Genomic DNA, 23340 nt, shown 5'->3' on the forward strand with positions numbered 1-23340 from the left:
CCCATTCCCAGGGCCCTGCCCAGCCCCCCAGGCACAAGTAACAAGTTGCTTTCAACTTTACAAAGGAGGGCAACACATTCGTTGCTGCTACTTCCTGCAAAGTTGAAAGCAACATATTTTGATAAGGTGCCGGGAGGCACTTCAGAGCGAGCCGGGGGCAGCCCAGGCCCGAGGCGAGCACTCAGCACCAGTGTAGTGGCTGCACGACCGCTACGGCGGCGCGGCCCCCGGGCTGAGCAGCAGCTCTGAGCCTCTCATCATGCACATAATGCATGATGAATGCAGATGCATTAATGCATGCATGCATGCAAATGATTTATCAAAGCAAGGTAACAAGTGTTACCTTGCTTTGATGAATAATTATGCAACGCAGTACAGGCACAGAGTGACAGCCCTGCCCGCCCCCCTGCTGCAGAGTGCGCCATGGTGCTTCCTCTGACAGCTGTGAGGCAGCCTCCAGAGGCGAGGCGACTCGCAGAAGCAGCAGGGAGAGGCCCAGGGCCCTGCTCTGAGCTCTCGCTGACTCGCTCAGAGTATTTAATAATTACATTCATAAAAAATTTAAAAAAACAAAAAAAAATGCCCCAGGTCTCAAAAAACCGGCCCAGGTCCGGCTCAAAAAACCAGCCCAGGTCCTCAGATCGTATCGGCCAGTGACCGATGGGCAGAGGCCGCCAGTCCGAGCCTGGCGCCGCCTTGGGCCCTCTTCCTTCACCTTCCTGTGAGGCAAAAAACCTTGGTGTCATCTTTGACTCCACTCCCTCTTTCTCTCCTCACATTTCGGTCAATGCCATAAAGTCCCACTATCAGCTGCACCTACTTAAAGGGAGGGACTCTTCCCTTTCTCACTTTCCCCCAGAAGCTCACTGTCTCCAGAGCCCTGGTTCTCTCTAGGCTGGACTACTGCAACAGCCACTTTCTCAATCTACCTTCATCTACTCTCCCCCCTCTGTAAATAATCCAGAACAGGACAGCAAGACTTATCCTTGGCCTTAAGCCCAGGGACTGTATCTCTCCAGCCCTGAAATCTCTCCACTGGCTCCCGGTTGCTGCAAGGATCAAGTTTAAGACTCTTTCCATTGTCCACAAGGCTTTCTGGGGCCTGTGCCGACACTACATCCAACGCTCTCTTCCAAAACACCTTCCTTCTCGAGCCCTTCACTCAGCTACCTAAAACTCTCTAAGGGTTAAACGCTTCTCCAGCCAGAGAGTGGGTGGTAGATCTCTCTCCTCTGTAAGTGCCTTCCTCTGGAATGGCCTCCCTGCCCATCTCAAACTTGAACCGGACCACCTGAAGTTCCGTAAGCATCTAAAAACATTCCTCTTCTCCTTTGCTTTCTCTCTCTTCTTGCTCCCCTGCTGAGCTACCTGTCTGCTGTACTGATTGGTTGCTTGGCTACCCTCAGAGTCTCACTCGGTACCGGGCTCTTTCTTGATCAGTCGCCTTTGCACTGCCTCCGGGCCTACCACGCACTTAGGGACTGTTACTGTAACCCTAGAGTCCTTTGCTCTCCTTGCACTACCCAGAGCCACGTTGTCCTGGCTACACTTATTCAGAGAATTGCTGACCTGTTTACCCCTGCCCTCTCCCTTGCACTCCCCCCTTCCTTTTCTGCTTGCACTTCTCTTTCCGCACTTGCACAATCTGAATGACACAAGTCCTAGTAAGATCTCTGTTTGTCCGCTGGTTATCCTCCCTTCCTTTTCTTGTTGCGCCTATATATCATTGGTACGACCTCAAAGCGCTGGTAGGTTGAACGCACTTGGGGACCGCAGTCCAGGTCAGTGGAGCGAGTAGAGAGAGTTAGTGTCATAGGGTGCTTGGTGCACCGGTTATGTGTGCAGCTGGTGTAATTGCCTGATGGTAGCTGCATCCTAGCATAAGGTGTGGTGGTGGACATTACAGATGAATGTATGCAGTCTTGTGGGTGGACACCCAGACCCGGTCTGGCTGCGTTAGGCCTGTAGGATGCCTATGTGAGCAGCTAGTCCGGTTTGTCATGGGATATAGCTACCTTTTATTAGAGTGATGAGGTGTTCATGGGGTAGTGTTCGTATGTGAGCAGCTAGGCCAAATGTATCAAGGGGTATAGCTATACTCTAATTGAGTGATGGCGTAGAGTACAGAGTAAGCGTAGTGATATGATAAGATGGTTCATGCATAAAGCGCCTAAGCATAATGCACTTCGAAGCAAGTGGTGCGATACGGACAGTGTGGACATGCCAGGAACGGTACATGAGGAACGGGAGGGCTGGGTATAAAACTCGGGGAGCCATGGTAGGGACCAAAAGCAAGCATGCAGAGGTCCGGGGTACAGAGTAGACATTACGGGACTAGAGGGGCTGGGTATACAGAGACAAAAGGGGACTGGAGAGGCTGTGCAGGCAGTGACTTCATGGGACACGAAAGGTGCATGGGTGTACAGAGATATCATAGGGGACAGGAGGATGGGCGTGTTGCGTCACGGCGGGAAGCAAGGGCTGTGCACATAGTTGCATCATATTGTACCGTTGGATTGGCGCAGAAACGTGATGTCAGGGCAGCAGTGGAGCGTGGGGACCTAGGGGTAGTGGGTATACAGTGACATCGAGGGTAGGTGATGGGCTGGGTATACATTGACATCACAGGACTAGGGGGTGGTATGCGTCAAATACACAGGGGCTGGAGTGTTAGGCACACATGTGAAGTGTATTCACTGGATGGAGTTGGGAATCGCATCCTATCATTCCGGAATCCCTGGAAAAAAAACAAAAACATATGGGAGATTTATTCAAATTCCGGTTGAATGAAAATTACGACCAGCGGAATATTTCAAATAAATATCCCTTTCGATTAGATTATAGTGAACAAGGGGAGCAGTGGTTATGGGGATGTCCCCTGCACCCTTGTCCACTATAATCGCAACAGGGGTTGCGGCAGTGTCTCCTGCGATCTAAACAAGAACGTTTTTAAAAAAGGACTCTGCGGCACCGGTTCCCATGCACATAAGTGAAGGGATACAACGTCGCAGAGGAATGGAGTAGTCAGCGGCACACAGCAAAGTGTGCCGCCAAAAGGTAATTAAGGGGCTGGGGGTGCAGGTTGCCAGAAATGTCAGCGGGAGGAAAAACCGAAAGTCATTTTCGTTTTAATGACTTTTGTTTTTTCTCACTCCGGCATTTCTCATTCGAACAAATCATGGACAACCTATCATTCCTTTCTTCCAGCTGAGGATACACCCAGGACAATTTTCATCCCAGAGTAAGGGCCTCATTACACGGATGGCGGTAAGGATTTACCGGTACCGGTAAAATACCGGTACCAGTAAATCCTTACCGCCTTACTACGAGGTCCCTTTGCGGGTTGGGAGATTTAACACCTGCTTTTTGCAGGCGTTAAAAACCAACCCGCAAAGGGACCCAGGGAGCTAATTACGGTACAGCAATTTGCGGTACTGTAATTAGCGCCTTCCCCATTCCCACTGAGCCCTATGGGGCAAAAATGGGAATAGGAAAGGGCAATGGTGGAAGGGGGAATTACTGCCCCACCAACCTTGGAATGGGGCGGTAATTCCCCTTTCCGCCAAGGCGGTGTCAGTATTTTACCGGCATGAACCATGGCGCTAATAGCGCCATGGTTCTCCGCCATCCGTGTAATGAGGCCCTAAGTGTCTGAACAGCTTTATGTTTCCATGGACTCCAGCAGGGGATCTTAAAGAAGAACACCTGATGTCTCTTGGGTAGAGGAAATGTCAGAAAAGACACAAAAAAGAAGAACACGACATCTATCTGATGGCACTACCTATCACACCAACCAATTGGTTTTATCTGTTCCTAAAATAATTCTCTACGGAACAAACCCAGCAGCCTTGCCCCCCTTTCCAGTGAGTAGAAATTCCAAAAAACAGATAAAACCTTACAATCATATTTAGCAATCTTATGGTTCAAAATAATGAATTACTGTGTCTGCTTATTGTACATAAATCGAATTAAAAAAGCACAAGGAAATGCCGGGCGTTTCTATTTCAGGCAGCAAGGATCTCGAACAACCTGCAGAGTGCCTTCGTAAAGAAGAAGAGCTCTTGGTGTTCAGAAAACTGCTAGAAACTAGATTGTTTGAATGAAAGTTTCATCTGCATGCGAGGTCTCTATCTGTACAGCGCCTGGATGCCTACGGGCTTTGGCGCTATCTAAATGAAATAACATAACATAACAAAGATAAAGGGGGTCATTACGACCTGGGCGGTAAGGGATACCAGGTACCGGTAAGGAGACCAGTGCCGGCAATCCCTTACCGCCCTATTCCAAGGTGCCTTGGCAGGGACCGCAAGGAACGTGTGGTCTAACCACACGCCCCTTACGGGTCCCGCTAAGGGACCAGGGCGCAAATCATGGGTTTGCAAGTCGCGAGCCCGTTATTAGCGCCCTCCCCATTCCCACTGAGCCGTATGGGGGCTCAAATGGGAATGGGGAATGGTTTGTTCAATGGGGACTTACCGTTCCTGCCGGATCGGACTGCACCAGTAAGTCCCCATTGAACAACACTGGTGCCGGACTCGTTATTGGAGGCAGTCATGGTGCAAATAGCGCCATGACTACCATCAATCTCGGAATGAGGCCCAAAGTCTGAATTAGGTGCAAGCAAGGCTGCCATATTAGCAGTATACAAAACATCAGGAAGAATGCAGTTGCCTAAACTGACGTTTCAAAATGGTGAAGGGGAGGGAGCTTAGTGACCACCTGAAGGGCAGAGGAATATTATGCCAAATTATTGGGTGCACAAGGGAAGCACTGGCAGCATGTCAAAAGGGGCCTTGCCATGGGCCAACATTAGATCAGAGATTTCTATTATTTTTAAATACATGCTTTCCTGTCATCTGGACCTTTCTACTTTTCCTGATGTCCGCAGCACAACATTGGGGACATGCGGTATTACTGCCTGTGGTAGTACTGCGTGAATAATACCATGTGCTGTAATGATTTTGGGCGCAGTTAGAAGGAGTTTTGGTAGCGAATGTCATAGTTTGGCGGAGCGGTAACGCAAGCAGTATTCAGAAATGCGGCCTGCTCTGCCGCTGACACCAACCGTGTCATCACGCCCTGCCTGTTGGCGGCTGAGGGAGTAGCGGATGTACGCCAAGGTCCAGAGTGGGGCTTTCAAAGTCTATTTAGCAACCCAGAAGGATTTCCCAAAATCTTACAGGCTCGTGTTCTTACCGAATGAACTGTTTGCGTGCTTCATTAACAACCGGTTCGTTGTCTGCCAGATCAATGTGGTTGCTTAGGGTGTCTTCGGCCAGTAAAAGCTCTTCTTCCTCCGGCACTGCAAAGAAAGAGGAGTCACAACTTTAAAATACCGCAAAACATAGATATTTGTGTTTGCAGTGCCTACAGGCTGGTTTCAATGCTAATTCACAAGACCGCACAATCTGATTGTTCCATCTTTTTCAACATTGTAAAACAATCAAACCAGGTGGAATCAAAAATCATTCTGACCTTTCTACAGGATTTCCTACCACTACTGCCGCCCTATGTCTCGGGAGGATAGCTCATGGGCAACTTGCTCGCCTTGAAAGCAAGACGACACGGAACAGCACAGGTTCGATCCGCAGGTCCGCGCTTAGAAACCTCTGGGTATTAAGCGCGTTATAAATAACCCATCATATCATATCTATGGTGGCGCTGTGAACAACAGGTGCTACTATTGCTTGGTTTAATGGCACTCAAGGTATCAATCTCAGAAGGATGACAGGCTGAGCCGGCCCAGACGACTTTCAACCAGTGCCCAGAACACAGTGTTCAGCAACGATCACTTAACACACTCCACCCTCACAACTAACATAAGAGCTACTAGATCAATGTACCACAAAAAAGAACATATGTCTGGGTCACTTGCTTGTTAAAATACATACACAACTGGCTCACTCACTTTTTTCAGAGGGTGGACTCAGTCCCCCCCAGCTAAAATGAGAAACATTGAATGTTCTCTTAGAATTTATGAATTAAAGCCAACCTCAGGTTTGCAGGCCAGACACTTCACCACTGCACTATTTAACCTGATGAAAGATAACAAACAACTAAAGTCGAAATGTTGAAATATCCCATTTCGGTTCTGCAAGTTCGAGGAAAAACATTTGTATTGGTTCTTGGAGTCTAAAACATGCACACCTTTTAACATTTTCAAAAACACTATTAGAAGAACATATCCTGTGTGTGTGTGTGTTGATTTTATGAAAGGGAAATGCCATTTGTCCTGTGCAATTTGCGTGGTTATGCAAAGGCAATTTTATGAAATATGCACATTTCAGCTTTATAGGCTAATTTCCGGCAACGTCACATCCCATTGCGTTTGTTGATGAGTCACCCCACTTTATTTTTTAGGACTTGACAGCTGCTGCCAGCTGTCACTGAGGGGGAAGGCCTGATGCAGGTCACTGCTTATGGAGCTGTGCCACAAACGGAGATTACAGATTAAAAGTGGAACACACATGCCTTGGCCGCTACAGATATGGAAGCTTGCTGAAGACATGACACACATATTGTGCATGGTTGAAGCACCTCACAGTAACTGAACTACTGCAAAGTGGTCCCATAAAGAACTTAGCACTTCACAAATGGGCAGACTGGCTGTCCTGAAGCTTACAATGCTGATGATGGGGAGTGTTTGATTGCAAAGCGGGCGGGTTAAAATGCAATGAGGCATGGGGGGAAGGATGGGAAGGGACATGCCTGGAGCGAGGGAAGACCAAGGAGAGGACTGGGGGCTGATGGGCAAAGGCCTGGGTGGCCTTGCCGCAGACAAGTGAATGTGATCTGGCTATCTGTGATTACATTACCATAACAGCAGGACTGGGCCAAGCAAAATTATTTTATTACACAAATTATAATGCATGTTGGATCGGAATTGGAATGCAATCAGCTATCTAGCCGAGTTTTTAAATTTTTTTATTTTCCTGTCACAATCTTTCACATCTCATCCAAATCATTGCAAATCCAAGGGGATGTTGTAGGTCAGGGGTCTGAAACCTTTGGCTCTCCAGATATTTTGGACTCCAAATCCCACCAGCACAATTCAGCTGAGTCAACAGCTAGAGGTCATACAAATCATAGTCCAGAGAATCTGGAGAGCCACAGGTTGCAGACAATTGATGCAGTTGGATATGAACTTATCAAATCAGCATACCTTCATTAAAAGTGACTTATGTTCTGGTATTTAGTGATTCCAAATAGAAAACGTTAAATGTACTTGTTAATTAGGCCATGAAGAGTTTTGCACATTAAATGTAAAGTATGCACTTACATTTGTTTTCCCTTTGCATAACTAATGTACAATATTACTGATCAAGCTGTAGTTCACCACAGTGGGCCTCATTACGACTGTGCCGGTCTGGAAACACTGGTGCCAGGATGCCTACCGGCACCAGTGTTTCCAGACCAGCACAGTAGAACTCTGCGGGCGGGTGCCGTCCCGGTCAGCAGGTTTCACTGAAGCACCGGCAACGTTATTAATGGTGCCGGTGCTCCCGTGGTCCCCATTCCCATGGAGTCCTATCACGGGAATGGGGACTTACAAAATTACTGGTGCCTGACTTCCCGGCCGCCAGTTTCGTAATACCCTGATGTTACCGGGAAGTCAGGCGCTGGTCGTTTCTTTCTGGTCTGGCTTATCGCCAGACCCGTAATGAGGCCCAGTCTTTACATTAAATTGTGATGCTCATTTTTTGTTTTTTTTAAGTCAATACTTGCACACTATCTCATTAAAAGTGTTTATGGGGATTCAACTGCAATTTGTCTCGTTTGTTAGCCTTCTTATACGCTTTTTTATTCACTATGCTATACTTTTAGTCTAACAGCTCTGTGCCTTCAGTACAACCACCAGCACTAAAGGCACACATTCACGTCTCTCTTGGTGTTGTGGCCAGCCATGCCTTGACCAAGTTGACCACATCATTCTATAGCTTGGGCCCCCCATCGTGGACCCCCTGAGGCTGGCCTTGGACTTGGATTGTCAGGTGTGTGTCCAGGGAAATCACTGGGAGGCTGGTCGGACTAGGAGAAATGGGTCACATGTGCCCGAGGTTGAGCAACCTATTGTATGGGCTTAAAGGGCCAACTGCAAGGGAGAGGAGAGACTGCATCACCCAGTGCTGAAGGAGACATCCAGGGGTGGACTGGGAACCAAAAGAGGCTCTGGAAATAATGTTCAAAGTGTCCCCATATTACACATTCTCACCAAGTCCACCCTTTTCATATGAGACACATTGGAAATAACACACAAAAGAGGCCCAGGGTGCAGAGGTCTAGTCCATCCCTGGAGACATCAGAGGATGTGAGCAGTGAAGGAGCCACGTGGAGGTTGAAGGGGGGGGGGGGTAAGAGATGGTCACCGCCTTAGGACACTTCTCCAAATCCAAGAGCCACATTGCAATGACAACTGGAGCAGAGATGGAGGTGAGGAGAGTATTGCATGGAAACCACTAGCCGATCCTCAACCTGGGCAGTGAGCCCACAGTTCATACGTCTTCTTTGTAACTGGGGGCAATGGAGAAGTTCAACTCAGGAAAGATATGTTTTTTTAAAAAAAAGAATATAGTGTTTGTGCATCTGTATGAGTGAGTGCTTGTGTATGTGTGTGTCGGTCTTTCTGTGTATGTGGGGGCAGTGAATGGTAAGGGGGGGGCTAGTGAATACAAGCAGAATGAATGTTTGTAAATGTGGTGTTGAGCCGGCCGGTGAATGCATGTGTGTGGATGCAGGGGGGAGGGGAAGATTCCTCTAAGGGGCAACTGGCTGTATTTTTTAATTCCTGCAACTGCTATTGTGGTGATTCATATCGATAGTTGTGTAATGAATTTGTGACCAAAACGTGTTAAAAATGGAGTCAAACACTCTAAGCCCCGCCCTCAGCAGGCTATCGTGGAGGCACGGTTTGTAATGGTTAGCTCCAAACGTGTAGCTGTGACCCTTGTTTCTTTTCAGGGACTTCCTGAACTTCGGACATGTGATGCATTTACCAATTTCATTTCGCGGATGTTCTCAATCCCGAGAATCTAGACCACGGGTGACTGAGAATCTCTTTATGTGGCCATAGGTGATACATTGAAAAGGGAACTGGCGTAATGCATGACGTCACCATTGACAGCAATATCCGCACACATCTCACAGTCAGATGCCTAGTCTGGTAGGAGGGGTTTGGTGTTTAGGAATGCTCGCATTCTCTCTTTGGTGGGAATTGCTGTTGGTCCATTTCAATCTATATTTGCTGCTAAAAAGTTATAGTCTGACTGGCAGTGTCACAACTCTGCCACGTGATCACTGGGAGGAGCCATCTGGGCAGGAGCTAGCCAAGGTTTAGCATATGTATTACCAGGCATAATGAGGAACTGTCATTCTGACTGTCATTTTAAACATGCACGCTTTTGCACATCCCACCAAATGTTTTGTATGGCACTGACTAAACATGTAAATGCACATGGTTTATAACCCCCCAAAACAATGTAAACATTTTGAGAACTACAATCTTTCAGGACACCTCCCAGCCTGTTTCCATCCAGGGAATTTCCTTTTGTAGAACTGTCATTTCGCAGCAGGATTCAGGAAGTTCATGATTATCCTGAAGTTCCTTCTGTGAAACATGCTTTTCTAGGTAATGTCTGTTGCTGATTTCTGTCTGCGCTGGCATCCGTACTTCTAGAGCACGTCCTGCAACCTCCAGTGCTGCTGGTCCTTCTCCATCTATCTAGTGCGCTTCCTCTCCAGTCCTGCTCTCTATCTCTAGAGCTGGTCCTGCAACCTCCAGCTCTGCTGGTCCTTCTCCATCTATCTAGTGCGCTTCCTCTCCAGTCCTGCCCACTATCTCTAGAGCACGTCCTGCAACCTCCAGCACTGCTGGTCCTTCTCCATCTATCTAGTGCGCTTCCTCTCCAGTCCTGCTCTCTATCTCTAGAGCACGTCCTGCAACCGCTTCTCCATCTATATAGTGCGCTTCCTCTCCATTCCTGCTCTCTATCTCTTGAGCACGTCCTGCAACCTCCAGCGCTGCTGGTCCTTCTCCATGTATCTAGTGCGCTTCCTCTCCAGTCCTGCTCTGTATCTCTAGAGCACGCCCTGCAACCTCCACTGCTGCTGGTCCTTCTCCATCTATCTAGTGCGCTTCCTCTCCAGTACTGCTCTCTATCTCTAGAGCATGTCCTGCAACCTCCAGTGCTGCTGGTCCTTCTCCATCTATCTAGTGCGCTTCCTCTCCAGTCCTGCTCTCTATCTCTAGAGCACGCCCTGCAACCTCCAGTGTTGCTGGTCCTTCTCCATATATCTAGTGTGCTTCCTCTCCAGTCCTGCTCTCTATCTCTAGAGCACGTCCTGCAACCTCCAGTGCTGCTGGTCCTTCTCCATCTATCTAGTGCGCTTCCTCTCTAGTCCTGCTCTCTATCTTTAGAGCTGGTCCTGCAACCTCCAGCGCTGCTGGTCCTTCTCCATCTATCTATTGAGCTTCCTCTCCAGTCCTGCTCTCGATCTCTAGAGCATGTCCTGCAACCTCCAGCGCTGCTGGTCCTTCTCCATCTATCTATTGCGCTTCCTCTCCAGTCCTGCTCTCTATCTCTAGAGCTGGTCCTGCAACCTCCAGCACTGCTGCTCCTTCTCCATCTATCTAGTGCGCTTCCTCTCCAGTCCTGCTCTTTATCTCTACAGCATGTCCTGCAACCTCCAGCGCTGCTGGTTCTTCTACATCTATCTAGTGCGCTTCCTCTCCAGTCCTGCTCTCTATCTCTAGAGCACGTCCTGCAACCTCCAGTGCTGCTGGTCCATCTCCATCTATCTAGTGCGCTTCCTCTCCAGTCCTGCTCTCTATCTCTAGAGCCCATCCTGCAACCTCCAGCGCTGCTGGTCCTTCTCCATCTATCAAGTGCGCTTCCTCTCCAGTCCTGCTCTCTATCTCTAGAGCATGTCCTGCAACCTCCAGCGCTGCTGGTCTTTCTCCATCTATCTAGTGCGCTTCCACTCCAGTCCTGCTCTCTATCTCTAGAGCACGTCCTGTAACCTCCAGCGCTGCTGGTCCTTCTCCATCTATCTAGTGCGCTTCCTCTCCAGTCCTGCCAGTCCTGCTCTCTATCTCTACAGCATGTCCTGCAACCTCCAGCGCTGCTGGTCCTTCTCCATCTATCTAGTGCGCTTCCTCTCCAGTCCTGCTCTCTATCTCTAGAGCACGTCCTGCAACCTCCAGCGCTGCTGGTCCTTCTCCATCTATCTAGTGCGCTTCCTCTCCAGTCCTGCCAGTCCTGCTCTCTATCTCTAGAGCATGTCCTGCAACCTCCAGCGCTGCTCGCCCTTCTCCATCTATCTAGTGCGCTTCCTCTCCAGTCCTGCTCTCTATCTCTAGAGCATGTCCTGCAACCTCCAGCGCTGCTGGTCCTTCTCCATCTATCTAGTGCGCTTCCTCTCCAGTCCTGCTCTCTATCTCTAGAGCACGTCCTGCAACCTCCAGCGCTGCTGGTCCTTCTCCATCTATCTAGTGCGCTTCTTCTCCAGTTCTGCTCTCTATCTCTAGAGCACGTCCTGCAACCTCCAGCGCTGCTGGTCCTTCTCCATCTATTTAGTGTGCTTCCTCTCCAGTCCTGCTCTCTATCTCTAGAGCACGCCCTGCAACCTCCAGTGTTGCTGGTCCTTCTCCATCTATCTAGTGTGCTTCCACTCCAGTCCTGCTCTCTATCTCTAGAGCACGTCCTGCAACCTCCAGCGCTGCTGGTCCTTCTCCATCTATCTAGTGCGCTTCCTGTCCAGTCCTGCTCTCTATCTCTAGAGCATGTCCTGCAACCTCCAGCGCTGCTGGTCCTTCTCCATCTATCTAGTGCGTTTCCTCTCCAGTCCTGCTCTCTATCTCTAGAGCACATCCTGCAACCTCCAGCGCTGCTGGTCCTTCTCCATCTATCTAGTGCGCTTCCTCTCCAGTTCTGCTCTCTATCTCTAGAGCACGTCCTGCAACCTCCAGCGCTGCTGGTCCTTCTCCATCTATTTAGTGCGCTTCCTCTCCAGTCCTGCTCTCTATCTCTAGAGCACGCCCTGCAACCTCCAATGTTGCTGGTCCTTCTCCATCTATCTAGTGTGCTTCCACTCCAGTCCTGCTCTCTATCTCTAGAGCACGTCCTGCAACCTCCAGCGCTGCTGGTCCTTCTCCATCTATCTAGTGCGCTTCCTCTCCAGTCCTGCTCTCTATCTCTAGAGCACATCCTGCAACCTCCAGCGCTGCTGGTCCTTCTCCATCTATCTAGTGCGTTTCCTCTCCAGTCCTGCTCTCTATCTCTAGAGCACGTCCTGCAACCTCCAGCGCTGATGGTCCTTCTCCATCTATCTAGTGTGCTTCCTCTTCAGTCCTACTCTCTATCTCTAGAGCACGTCCTGCAACCTCCAGCGCTGCTGGTCCTTCTCCATCTATCTAGTGCGCTTCCTCTCCAGTCCTGCTCTCTATCTCTAGAGCACGCCCTGCAACCTCCAGTGTTGCTGGTCCTTCTCCATCTATCTAGTGTGCTTCCTCTCCAGTCCTGCTCTCTATCTCTAGAGCACGTCTTGCAACCTCCAGCGCTGCTGGTCCTTCTCCATCTATCTAGTGTGCTTCCTCCCCAGTCCTGCTCTCTATCTCTAGAGCACGTCCTGCAACCTCCAGCGCTGCTGGTCCTTCTCCATCTATCTAGTGCGCTTCCTCTCTAGTCCTGCTCTCTATCTCTAGAGCACATCCTGCAACCTCCAGCGCTGCTGGTCCTTCTCCATCTATCTAGTGTGCTTCCTCTCCAGTCCTACTCTCTATCTATAGAGCTCCGGTTCCCTGCCTCCAGTGCTTCTAGCGCGTCTCAATGTATCTAGTGCACTTGCTCTTTATCTTAAGCACTCTCACAGTCTCCAGTGCCGTTCCTCTAGATCTGCAGTGCTCTAACTCCCAATTCACAGTGGTCGTGCACCCAAACTATAATGCTCTCGCACCGTGCCTCTGGCGATCCTGCTCCCTGTCTCTGGAGCACCTGCTTGCACTCTCCAGTGCCACTAGTAGTTCTCCATGTACCTAGTACACTTGTTCTAAATCTTCAGCACTCTTGCTCCCAGTCTCCACTGGCTTTGTTCCAGCTCTCCAGTGCTCTTGCTCCCAGTCTACAGCAAAGCTACTCCAGGTCAGCAGTGATCCTGATCTCAGTCGCTAGTGCTCCTGCTCCAAGTCTCTAGTGCTGCTGGTCCTTCTCCAAGGATTGGGTGCACTTGCTCAAAGTCTCTAGCTCTGCTGCCAGTCTCCAGTGCTCTTGCTCCTAATCTACACCATATTATCCATAGCCTTGCCATTTCTGTGCTGTCAGACGTGGCCGTGTATCTGCTGTGTGGCTTGACGCTAGACTTGACGTTAGATGTCACAGTACCCTTTCCTCTAGCGTGAGCATCCTTGTTGTGTTGGCAGTCGTGTCTGTGTTTGTCTTGTTCCCCCGAATCTGTGGCTCCCTTGTTGTGCCATTGTTTAGTGGCTATGGGCCTTTCGCCGTGGGCATTTGTCCCTTGTTTCTGCCTTTTCTTTCTTCACAGCTTTTGACAACAGATCTCTGACCACAGGCTACAGAGCTTAAAGCTCTGAGTGCAGAGCACAAGGGAGTTTTTTTGGAGTGAGGATAATTAAGGTGGGGCGCAGCGGGGTGATACCTGTGCATGGGCTCGCCTTTCCTTTTTCTTTGAGACCTGGTGTCATTGATTTGGTATTTGATACTTAATACGTGGACATCATTGTCTCCAATCCCTACCTGTTCTTGTCAGTCCAGGCTTGGTGTGTTCAGCATATTGATTTTATGTGTGGAGACCACTGCCCCCAGTCTTTGTTCGTTCCAGCCTGCCTAGGTCAGGCTTTATGTCCAGGCGTGCTGGTGTACTGCGCCCCTCCGACTATTAGGACAGTTGCTGCTTTGCTTTCTTCCATAGCAGGTGGTTGTTTCTCTTTATTTTGGTTACTCTTATTTGTTAAATATGGGCTTGGAGTCACAGCTAGACTTGTGGGCAGCTCTGCACAAATCAAGACGTGAATCAATTATCCAGAAGTATATTAATCTACGACTTTAAAGTATCCAGTTATGTAATACTCCCAATGAACCTGAAGCACCTGTAAGCACAGTAATCCCGACTATCACCATTGTCATGCTGGTGATACTATTGAGCCCCATATAATCACTGCTACCACCCCTAGGGAAGAGGAGGGGGTAGACGCCATATTTCCAGACTCCTTAAACATCCATGAGATTATAACAGAAAGCCCAGATGGGTGTGAGTTACTGCACTTAAATATGTCATTTTAATACCACATACAATTTGCTTATACTTTATCGCCCCCCCCCCCTAATCTGATGCCATCTTTAGAGTCACAGATGAGGGCCTCATTACGAGGTCGGTGGTAACCCACCAGATCTACCTGCGGGTTGCCACTGACCTCGTAACACCGTTTCCACTACCTGATATCCCGGTGCCACCAGGACTGGTCCCATAGGACTCCATGGGATTGGGGACATGGAAGCACCGGCACCGTTGCTAACAGTGCTGTCTCTTCTGCGAAAGCCATGCCTGCAAGGGCCAGTGGTCCCGGCAGGTCAGACCTGCCTGGAGCACCGGCCCCTGCAGGCATTCTCTTAGACTGGCGGTCAGGAAAGGTTGTCGGTAACGTTGCTACTGGCACTCTTATTTCCAGACCGCCACACTTGGAATGAGGCCTGACAACGTGTTTTACACTGGTGAAACCTACCTGTCTTTGTTTTTGTTTAGAAACCTACCTTCAGGGCTTTACAGATTGGTGACTTCAATTATTGGCTTGGCTATTGGCTTGGCCATCCCTCTGATGTGTCTGCTTCAGAGGTGATTCAATCGCTTGATACTTGTGGATTTAAGTTTGCCACTCCCCCTGATCCCCCACCAGATCCCCCTCTTAGCTCTAGATTGGCTAGGAACACATAATGCTCACATTTCTATGCCAATTACTATGTCCTGTCCTTGGTCTGATCTTTCTTTTGTCTCTTTTTCGTTGCTGGTAAAGAACACCAAGACAAGAACTTTAATTGGTCGAAAAAAGCATCACTATGCACCCATTTCGTAAGCTTAAAAAAAACCTCTATGATGGCAGTCATCTCTCATCCACTGTCTGAGTTGGCCAAGCTGTCTACAGCAAGCAGCTCGCTTGTCATCATCATCGTTTACATTTGTCTGCAGTTAATGCTTTGCCACCTAAATTGTCCTTTATGGTTACCATCTCCGTGTCTAAGAACCAATGGTTTACTGATCAACTTAATACACTTAAGAAAGCATGTAGAAAAGCGTGCATGCTTTGGCAAAGTTCATACACGGCAAGTACAAGAATTTGACTTGCAATCAGCCAAGGCGTATAACGAAGCTATCCTCGTAGCTAAGAAAAATGCCTTTTGAGTATAGGATTCAGGAAGCTCGTCGTGACCTTGCTGAACTATTTAAAAGTCAGAGACAGCTTGAGAACCCAGATATTAATGCCCTGGTCTCAATACAGAAGGACTCTAATTGGTGCAATAGCATTCAAGATGCCCTTATGGGAATAAATCCTATGTTGCAGGCTGATATTGAGGCTACAAAGTCTACCTTATCATGTCCCCCAGCTATTCTTTCATCCTGCAATGTTTCTGGGGAGTTTTCCCATTTTCCCCAGTAACTGGGAATGAAGTAGCAGAGATATTAGTAGCGCCGAATCACACTGCGTCCAGAGCTGATTGCTGTCCAGCACCAATAGTTAAGGACTGTACCCTTGCTCTTATCCCAGAGTTGACAAAATGTATTAAGTCAAACTTCAAGCTCAGGGAATGTTCTGTGCTCGAATATAGAGGCTTGGATAACGCCAGTGCTGAAGAAGTCATCCCTTGATCTATCCATACCTACGAATTATAGGCTGAATACTAATGTGCAGTTTCTGCTAAGAATCTTGCCTACCGTATCCTATGTGCAACTTCAGAAACATATTGAGGAAGTTGGCTTGTTGGGTACACGACAGTATGGCTTCAGATCTGGTCATGGTATGGAAACTGCTCTGCTGGATTTGAAATCTAATCTACTTAAAATCATGGATAAAGGGGGAGTTGCTCTTTGCCTCCGTCTGGATCTCTCTGTTGCTTTTGATCTGGTGGATCATAATTTACTGGCTATGAAGCTCCAGAAAGGAGGCAGCTTCTCCCCGGAGGCGGCAGCTTGGACTCCCTCTTTTCTGTCAGGTCGCATAGCCGGGGTCTTCAGCCGTGAGGGCACTATAATCTGGTGAAACTGATCTGGTGAAAATAAAGTGTGGGGTGCCACAGGGCTCTTGCCTCTCACCCAACTTATATCATCTTTGCACCAAATCCTTGTTTGACCTTTTGGATAATAAAGGCATTATGTACACTAACTATGCAGATCACATGCACATTGGTTAACTATGCTGCAGATGTATCTTTGATCAACCAAATATACACTCTTATCCAAGGTTGGATGCCACAAAATGCTCTGTCACTGAATGACATGAAAACACAGCTGCTTCTGGTGGGGACTTCCTTCTGTCTGAAAAAAAACTGGCTCTTGATTATAACAAATTTGACATGGTTGGCACCAGCATTGGGGTATCTGATAAAGTCAAAGGGGGTCATTACGACCCTGGCAGTAGGGGGTTAATGGCACTGGTAAGGATGCCGCAGACGTTAACCCCCTACCGCCCTATTACGAGGTCCCTTAGCAGGTCCCACCAGGACCGGCTGGTTTTACCAGCCTGTCTTAGTGGGACCCGTTAAGGGACCATGGAGCTAATAACGGGCCCACAATTTGCGGGCCCGTTATAAGGTCCTTCCCCATTCCCATTGAGCCATATGGGGGCTCGAATGGGAATGGGGAATGATTTTCTGAATGGGGATTTACTGGGTCCTCCAAGGTTGGAATGACCTGGTAAGTCCCCATTCAGTGAACCCAGACCCGGACACGGGTTTGGAGGCAGCCATGGTGATATCTGCACCATGGCTACCTCCCATCTCGTAATGACCCTCAAAATCAAGGAGTAAACCTAGATGCACACTAGACTATCAAGTCTAATTTTAGCAGTATTGTCTCCAGCTGCTCATATTACCTTAAACTCATATTACTTGGACAGATTCACCATTTTGTATCCAAGTAGAGCTTTGCTGTGATTGCCCATGTATCATTAGTTCGAAACTGGACTATGGCTGTAGCCTGTTGCAGGGAGCCAGTCAAGAGAATCTAACTAGATTGCAAACCATACAGAATGGATCTGAACTAATTGTACAGGGTCCGGCTCGTAATGACCATGGGCCTCATTACGACCCTGGCGCTAAACCATGGTGCTATTAGCACCATGGTCCATGCCGGGGTCCGCCATGGTGAATGGCGCAATTACCGCCCCATTCCAAGGTTGGCGGGGCGGTAATTCCCCATTCACCATGGGCCCTTCCCCATTCCCATTTTTGCCCCATAGGGCTCAATGGGAATGGGGAAGGCACTAAGTACGGTGCCGCAAATTGTGGCACCGTACTTAGCACCAAGGTCCCTTTGCGGCACCCTACTTTAACGCCTGCTAAAAGCTGCAGCGATACTGCAGCGATACTGCTCTTAATCCCTAGCGCTTCTGGTCCTTCTCCATATATCTAGTGCACTTGCTCCTAGTCTCTAGCACTCTTACTCCCAGTCTTCAGTGCTCTTGCTCCAACTCTCCAGTGCTCTTACTCCTAATCGACAGTGATGCAACTCTCGTACTACAGAGATCCTGCTCACAGTCTCTAGTGCTCCTCCACCCAGTCCCTAGTCTTCCTGTCCCCGGTTTCTGGAGCAACTGCCCCTGCTCTTCAGTGCAGCTGGTGATTCTCCATGTATCTAGTCCAATTGCCCTAAGTCTCTAACACTCTTGCTCCCAGTCACCAGTGCCTTTGCTATAACCCCATTAGTGTTACTCCCAGTCTACAGCGATGCTACCCCTGGGTCTACAATGATCCTGCTTCCGCAGATGTATTCACCTTGCACACCTGTTTTGTGTTATTCCTAAATTACAGAAAACATTTAATAGCACAACAATGCTTTTGATGAATTTAAGGTGCAGGGGAGATAACAATCAACCCTTGCATCTGGGTTGTAAAATATATGGGAATGTACTTTGCCCAAATAAAATCATTCCAATGAACATTCCCTCGACCAACAATGGTATAGTACCAACAGAGGATCTATAGCCATTGATTGGCAATTGCAATATGGTTTTTCCAAACGGTTTTAAAAGGACCTCGTTGAACTTTAACAAGTGTATTGTAGATTCCACAATGGATAACACAGCTGAAATGTTGAAATAATGAGTTACAATGTTAATCTTCACAATGACAATGCAGTACAACATATAGATATAAGAATTGTCTTTTCTCGTTGTTTGAACACAAAAGTATTGCTAATATATATGCAAACAGCAACCAAAAATACTCTATTATAAATGTTATTATGTTCTTTTTGAAATGTTTCTAGATGTGTTATAAAATGTTGAATAGACCCCTGAAGAAGAGATGTTAATCTCGAAACGCGTTGGGCCACCTTTGAACTCGTGAACAATAAAAAAATCTTTGAAGAAATATCCTCATCTTTGAGATTTATCATTGGGAACTACAAAATGCTTGTGTGCTAGCTATATAATTGAAATGTTCAAATTGAAAGTTACTTCAAAAGTTACCCTAACAGTTTGGCTCATTTATGAGCTTGTGAAAGTGTGCAGGGGACGGGAGTTCCTCCATTAGGAACTTATCTTGTTCACGTACAATGATCCTGCTCTCAGGCTCTGGAACACCTGCTCCCAGTTCCCAGTGCTGCTGGTGTTTCCCCTTCTAGCCCCCTTGTGTTTCCCACTTGTTCTAACTCTCTAGCTCTCCAGTGTCGTTGCTCTAAATCTCCCTCAATCTTGCTCCCAGGCCAGAATGGTGGTGATCATCTTCTACAATGTTGTAGTCTCTGGTGCTCCTGCTACTGGTCTCAGGTATTCCTGCTACTTGTTTCTGGAGCACCTGCTCCCACTCTCCAGTAATCATGTTCCCATTCTCTAGTCATCTGCGGAATTACAGCCACTGAATTCATCTGGTGGTAATTTGCTAGCCCTGCACAGATGCAGGTCCCTTTACCTGTCAATCATAAACACATATGGACAAGGTTCCCCTGCGTGAGTGTGGTGCTACCACAGCAAGACATAAGGCCTCCTTATAAGTTTGACGGTCAAGAAACAAGGCTGCTGGTGCTCCCGTGTCCCACCTCCCATAGAGTCCGAAAGGATTCTATGGGAATGGGGATTAACAAATATACCAGTGCCTGACTTCCCGGCCGCTGGACTCGGATTGAGCCGGTGGCACTGGGAGGTCAAGCACGGGTAAATTATTCAGTGGCTGGTGGCAACCAGCTGGTAGCACCGGCAGGGTTACTGCCGGACTCGGAATGAGGCCCTTTAACGTTAATACCCCAGACGACAATTTTAGGCCGAGAAGCAGTGCTTTGTGCTTGTAATGGATTGCACTTAATGGTACACGTCGCCTGTGTTAAAGGAGAGGCAATCATCTTGAAGCATTGCCATTTGTAGCTTCTGGGTTTACTCATGACGATTCAAAGGTCTTAAGCATGATATTGGATTTCGGGCACTGTCTTTTTCAGCATTAGCAAATACATTGATTGAGTAGACGCCCTGTCCTACCTGCCTTGGTGGTCGGCTTCCATGGCCTTGACGCTTTCAGTTATAGAGAGAGATGTCACCCATGCTCTTCTTTGTTCTGGAGGCTAATTGTTTGGACTTGTTCTAATGTCAGCAAGGTGCCTGTGTCACGTGGTCTGTTGTGTCGACTTGCCTGAAGCAGCTGTATTCCAATGTTCTGGGAATCACTTCATTGGTGCCCTAAATTGGATACCTGAATCAGGGGAGGGACGGCTGGTTAGAGGCAGAGGATCCTCTATTGGGATGAACGGTATCAGGTAATAATATCGCCATATATATGGGCGCCGTAAATAATATCGCTGGGAAAATTTTGTAGCGATATTATTTAGGTGACCATATATATGGGGACAGGGGCAAAAAAAAAATTGGGGGTTGCGGGGGTGTCCCCCGCATGTTCCATGCAATAATGTCGCCACAAAAAACAGCAATTTTTCCGGCAATATTTTTGCATGGCGAGATTTTTGTGTGCGACATTATTACATGGAACCTGATGAACTCTACCTCCTGAGTGTTTCCTCGATAGCCTCTTCATTCACAGTGTGATTGCCTTTGCTGGACCTAAGCACTGTGTATAAACCTGACCGCAAGGGCTCTGTTCTAGAGTAGCCTCTATTGTTGGCTAAAATGCTGAGCTATGAACGCGGGCTGCAGCAAGTGCCTCTGACCAGTATCGCCAGAGTACATCCAAAATGTCAAAGCGTGTCCTTCTTCAACTGCAGCTTGGGATCCCCTCGACTGAACTATACCTTCTAGTCCCCCCCACCCTGTCGCTAGTGGCAGTAAGACGAGAAATGCAGCTGTAAGGTCCCAGAAGAGGACAACGGTTACACACGCTAGTTCCTGCTATATTCACAGAAATGCTGTGTTGCATTTTAGGTCAGACGTACATAGTGCTCTATTTAACAAAAAAAGAAAATCTGAACATAAGATGAGACCCCATCAAATAAATAAATAAATATATAAATAAAAACAGGAGGTGAAACCATTCTGATCCAAACAGTTTAATTGAATTCACTCTCCATTGATTTTCCCTGCTTCTCGACATTCAGAATTGTGTGTGTCTGCGAAGCAGTGTGCTTCCTTCTGTCCAGTTAGGGTTCTTCTGATGGCTGTTCTAGTATGTGAAGCCTCGCATACATTGTGTTCTGGTCAAATTTCTTCTCTGTGATATGCATGTTACCCCCCCTAAACTGCTGGGGAAAAACGGGCCTCATTACGAGCTGGGCAGTGCGGTAAAAATGTGGTGGTAACACCATTACTGCAGCATTACTGCTTTACCCAATTTGGCAGAAAGTTGCTGGATACCACCGGACTATGTGGCGGTAACGGTAATTGCGTTGGGTGGTATTCCAGTGGATTTACTGCCGGAATACCAGCCAACTCGTTATCACCCCCTAAAAGCGTTCTCCACTGTGTGGACAATGAGGCAGTGTCACAGGGAGTTCGCTCTACAAACAAAAGATTTTCTTTTTTTAACACAAGATGCTATTTGTAAATTTAACCACTAGATGGCAGACTATGCAACGTCTTGGACTCTCTACTAGCTGCTCTATTTACTGAACTTGTTGAGAGTTCACGAAACACAGATGGGATTATCAGGTGCCGTTTCATAATGCCAGGAAATAAGCGGCATGGAGGGGCACTGTTGTTTAACTTCCTTTTTTAATCTTCCTCTACACAGCATGTAACAATATCACATTATAAAAAAAAACGAATAATGGTAATTAAAAAATAACAAAGATAACGCACATGGGTAAATATTCTTCATACAGTTCAAGACATGTGTAACATAGTTGATGATAACAGAGGCATTTTTTTTACAAGGGTAGCGTGCACCTTTTCCAGTTAAGCTTCACTAGCCAGCTCGTTGATCCAGTCTTCGGTTTTCGATTTGTTGTGTCTATCCTGATGCCCTAGGGTGCCCCTTGTTGTGGTGAACGCACCCTCCTCATCAAGCATTGAGTGAAGTGAATTGTTTGAGTCCCAGTCCTTCAGAATCGTAGTTGAAGAGTGATCCGGGTCCTAGTGATAGTAGAATTCTCTCCTAAATGTCCAAACCCCAGGCAGAGAGTGCATCACCTTCCGGATGGAAATGATAGGGTATTTATAACACGCTTAATACCCAGAGGTTTCTAATTGGAGACCCGGGGATCGAACCTGTGTTGCTCCGTGTCGTCTTGCTTCCAAGGCGAGCACGTTGCCCCTGAGCTATCCGTGCGAGACAAAACAGGAGGTAGTGATTAGCATAGGGTAGAGTTCAAGCAGGTAGAGCTCCTACAGTGCCAGCGTCATCTCATGAGTCGAAGCACAGCCTATGTCACAGGGGTCTGGCGTGCCTTCATAGTTTTGTTTTTTTTATTTCTTTTTATTTTCCAATAACAATACAAACTCAATATCGTTTTCAAAGTAATTACAGAATCACAATTAACTCTCCCCTTCCCTCCCTCCCAACTAGATGGAGACCATATAGTTTATACTGCAGTCTGTACGCGGCAATGGCTAAAGTTGGCTGTCCAAGTCCTCATTGGAGGAGCTGTCCTCCTTCGTGCAGAACAGGTTTACTGTGAGGGCCACCCAATGTAATAGATCTTCAGAGGTGTCTATCTTCAGTTGTCGCTGTGCCAACTCCCAAGCCCCGTTTCAGCTGTATGCCATTTTCGGAGGTCCTCCCACCACATTGCAATGCTAGGGGCCCTGGGGCATTTCCAGGCCATGGCGATTCGTCTTTTTGCCAGAATGTGCATGAGGTCTTTGAGTCTATTCAGAGGCTTGTTCTTTTTGCCTTTAGGATATAAGCCCAAGATGCAAGCTTTAGGTGACTGCACGCCCAGTGTGATATCTGCCTCGGCCACTTTAACTTGGATTTGTGTTCAGAAGGCTTGTATTGCCGGGCATCTCCAAAACATATGGGTCATTCCAGCACAGAGTTCCTGGCATTTGGGGCACATCGCCGCACCCGTTCTGCTAAATTTGGAGATGATGTCTGGAGTAAGGTATGCCCTGTTGATGATGTAAAATTGTATGAGCTGCAACCGGGCATTTCTAGATACTTTTTTATGGTAATATGTTATGACCTCCCACTCATTATCTCCGAACTGTGTGCCGAGCGCTAGCTCCCATTTTTCCTTGCTCTTGAGGTTCTGTTGTTTGGCACAGTTGAGCAAAGTCTCATAGAGCCTCGAGGTTTCATGACCTCCCTCTGCAGCGCTTAACAAGTTCTCAATGACCTCATGCCCAGTGTCTAGGGTCTCCGTTTCCGGCCATCGTTTCATAAGTCTTTTTACGACAGTACCATGTTGGAGGAATTGACCAGATGGTAACCCCGTGGTCTTGTGTAGCTCGATGAACGTGAGAATTCCTTGTTCGTGTACTAGATCTCCCACGGGGGGCAACTCCGATAAGTTCCCAAATGTTTCAGATCACTTTCTGGCCCTCTGGTCTGGCCATCATGATTGCAGCTATCGGGATCTGCGGGGAGTAAGGGTCAACTAATTTGGAAGTTTTACAGGCACGCTTCCATATCTGAGTTCCTAGGTGAATTAAGTATGAATCTTGTTGTATTGTGTCTGGTGTAGTCCAGAGTAGGTCCTTGAGTAGCTTCTGGGAGTCTGCGGGTTGTAGAAGGCGGG

At 47.8% G+C, this 23340-nt stretch overlaps 1 protein-coding gene across 1 annotated transcript in view; it reads right to left on the reverse strand.

Annotated features, from left to right (window-relative positions):
* ABCC3 (ATP binding cassette subfamily C member 3) overlaps nt 1-23340 on the reverse strand; it is an 804906-nt gene that overhangs the window by 214926 nt on the left and 566640 nt on the right. The window contains exon 20 of the mRNA XM_069654461.1: nt 5197-5302. Coding sequence (XP_069510562.1) covers nt 5197-5302 — 106 coding nt within the window. The remainder of the gene's footprint in view (nt 1-5196; nt 5303-23340) is intronic.

The sequence above is a fragment of the Ambystoma mexicanum genome, chromosome 3q (genome assembly GCF_040938575.1).
Source record: "Ambystoma mexicanum isolate Mex_15411 chromosome 3q, UKY_AmexF1_1, whole genome shotgun sequence".
NCBI lineage: Eukaryota > Metazoa > Chordata > Amphibia > Caudata > Ambystomatidae > Ambystoma > Ambystoma mexicanum.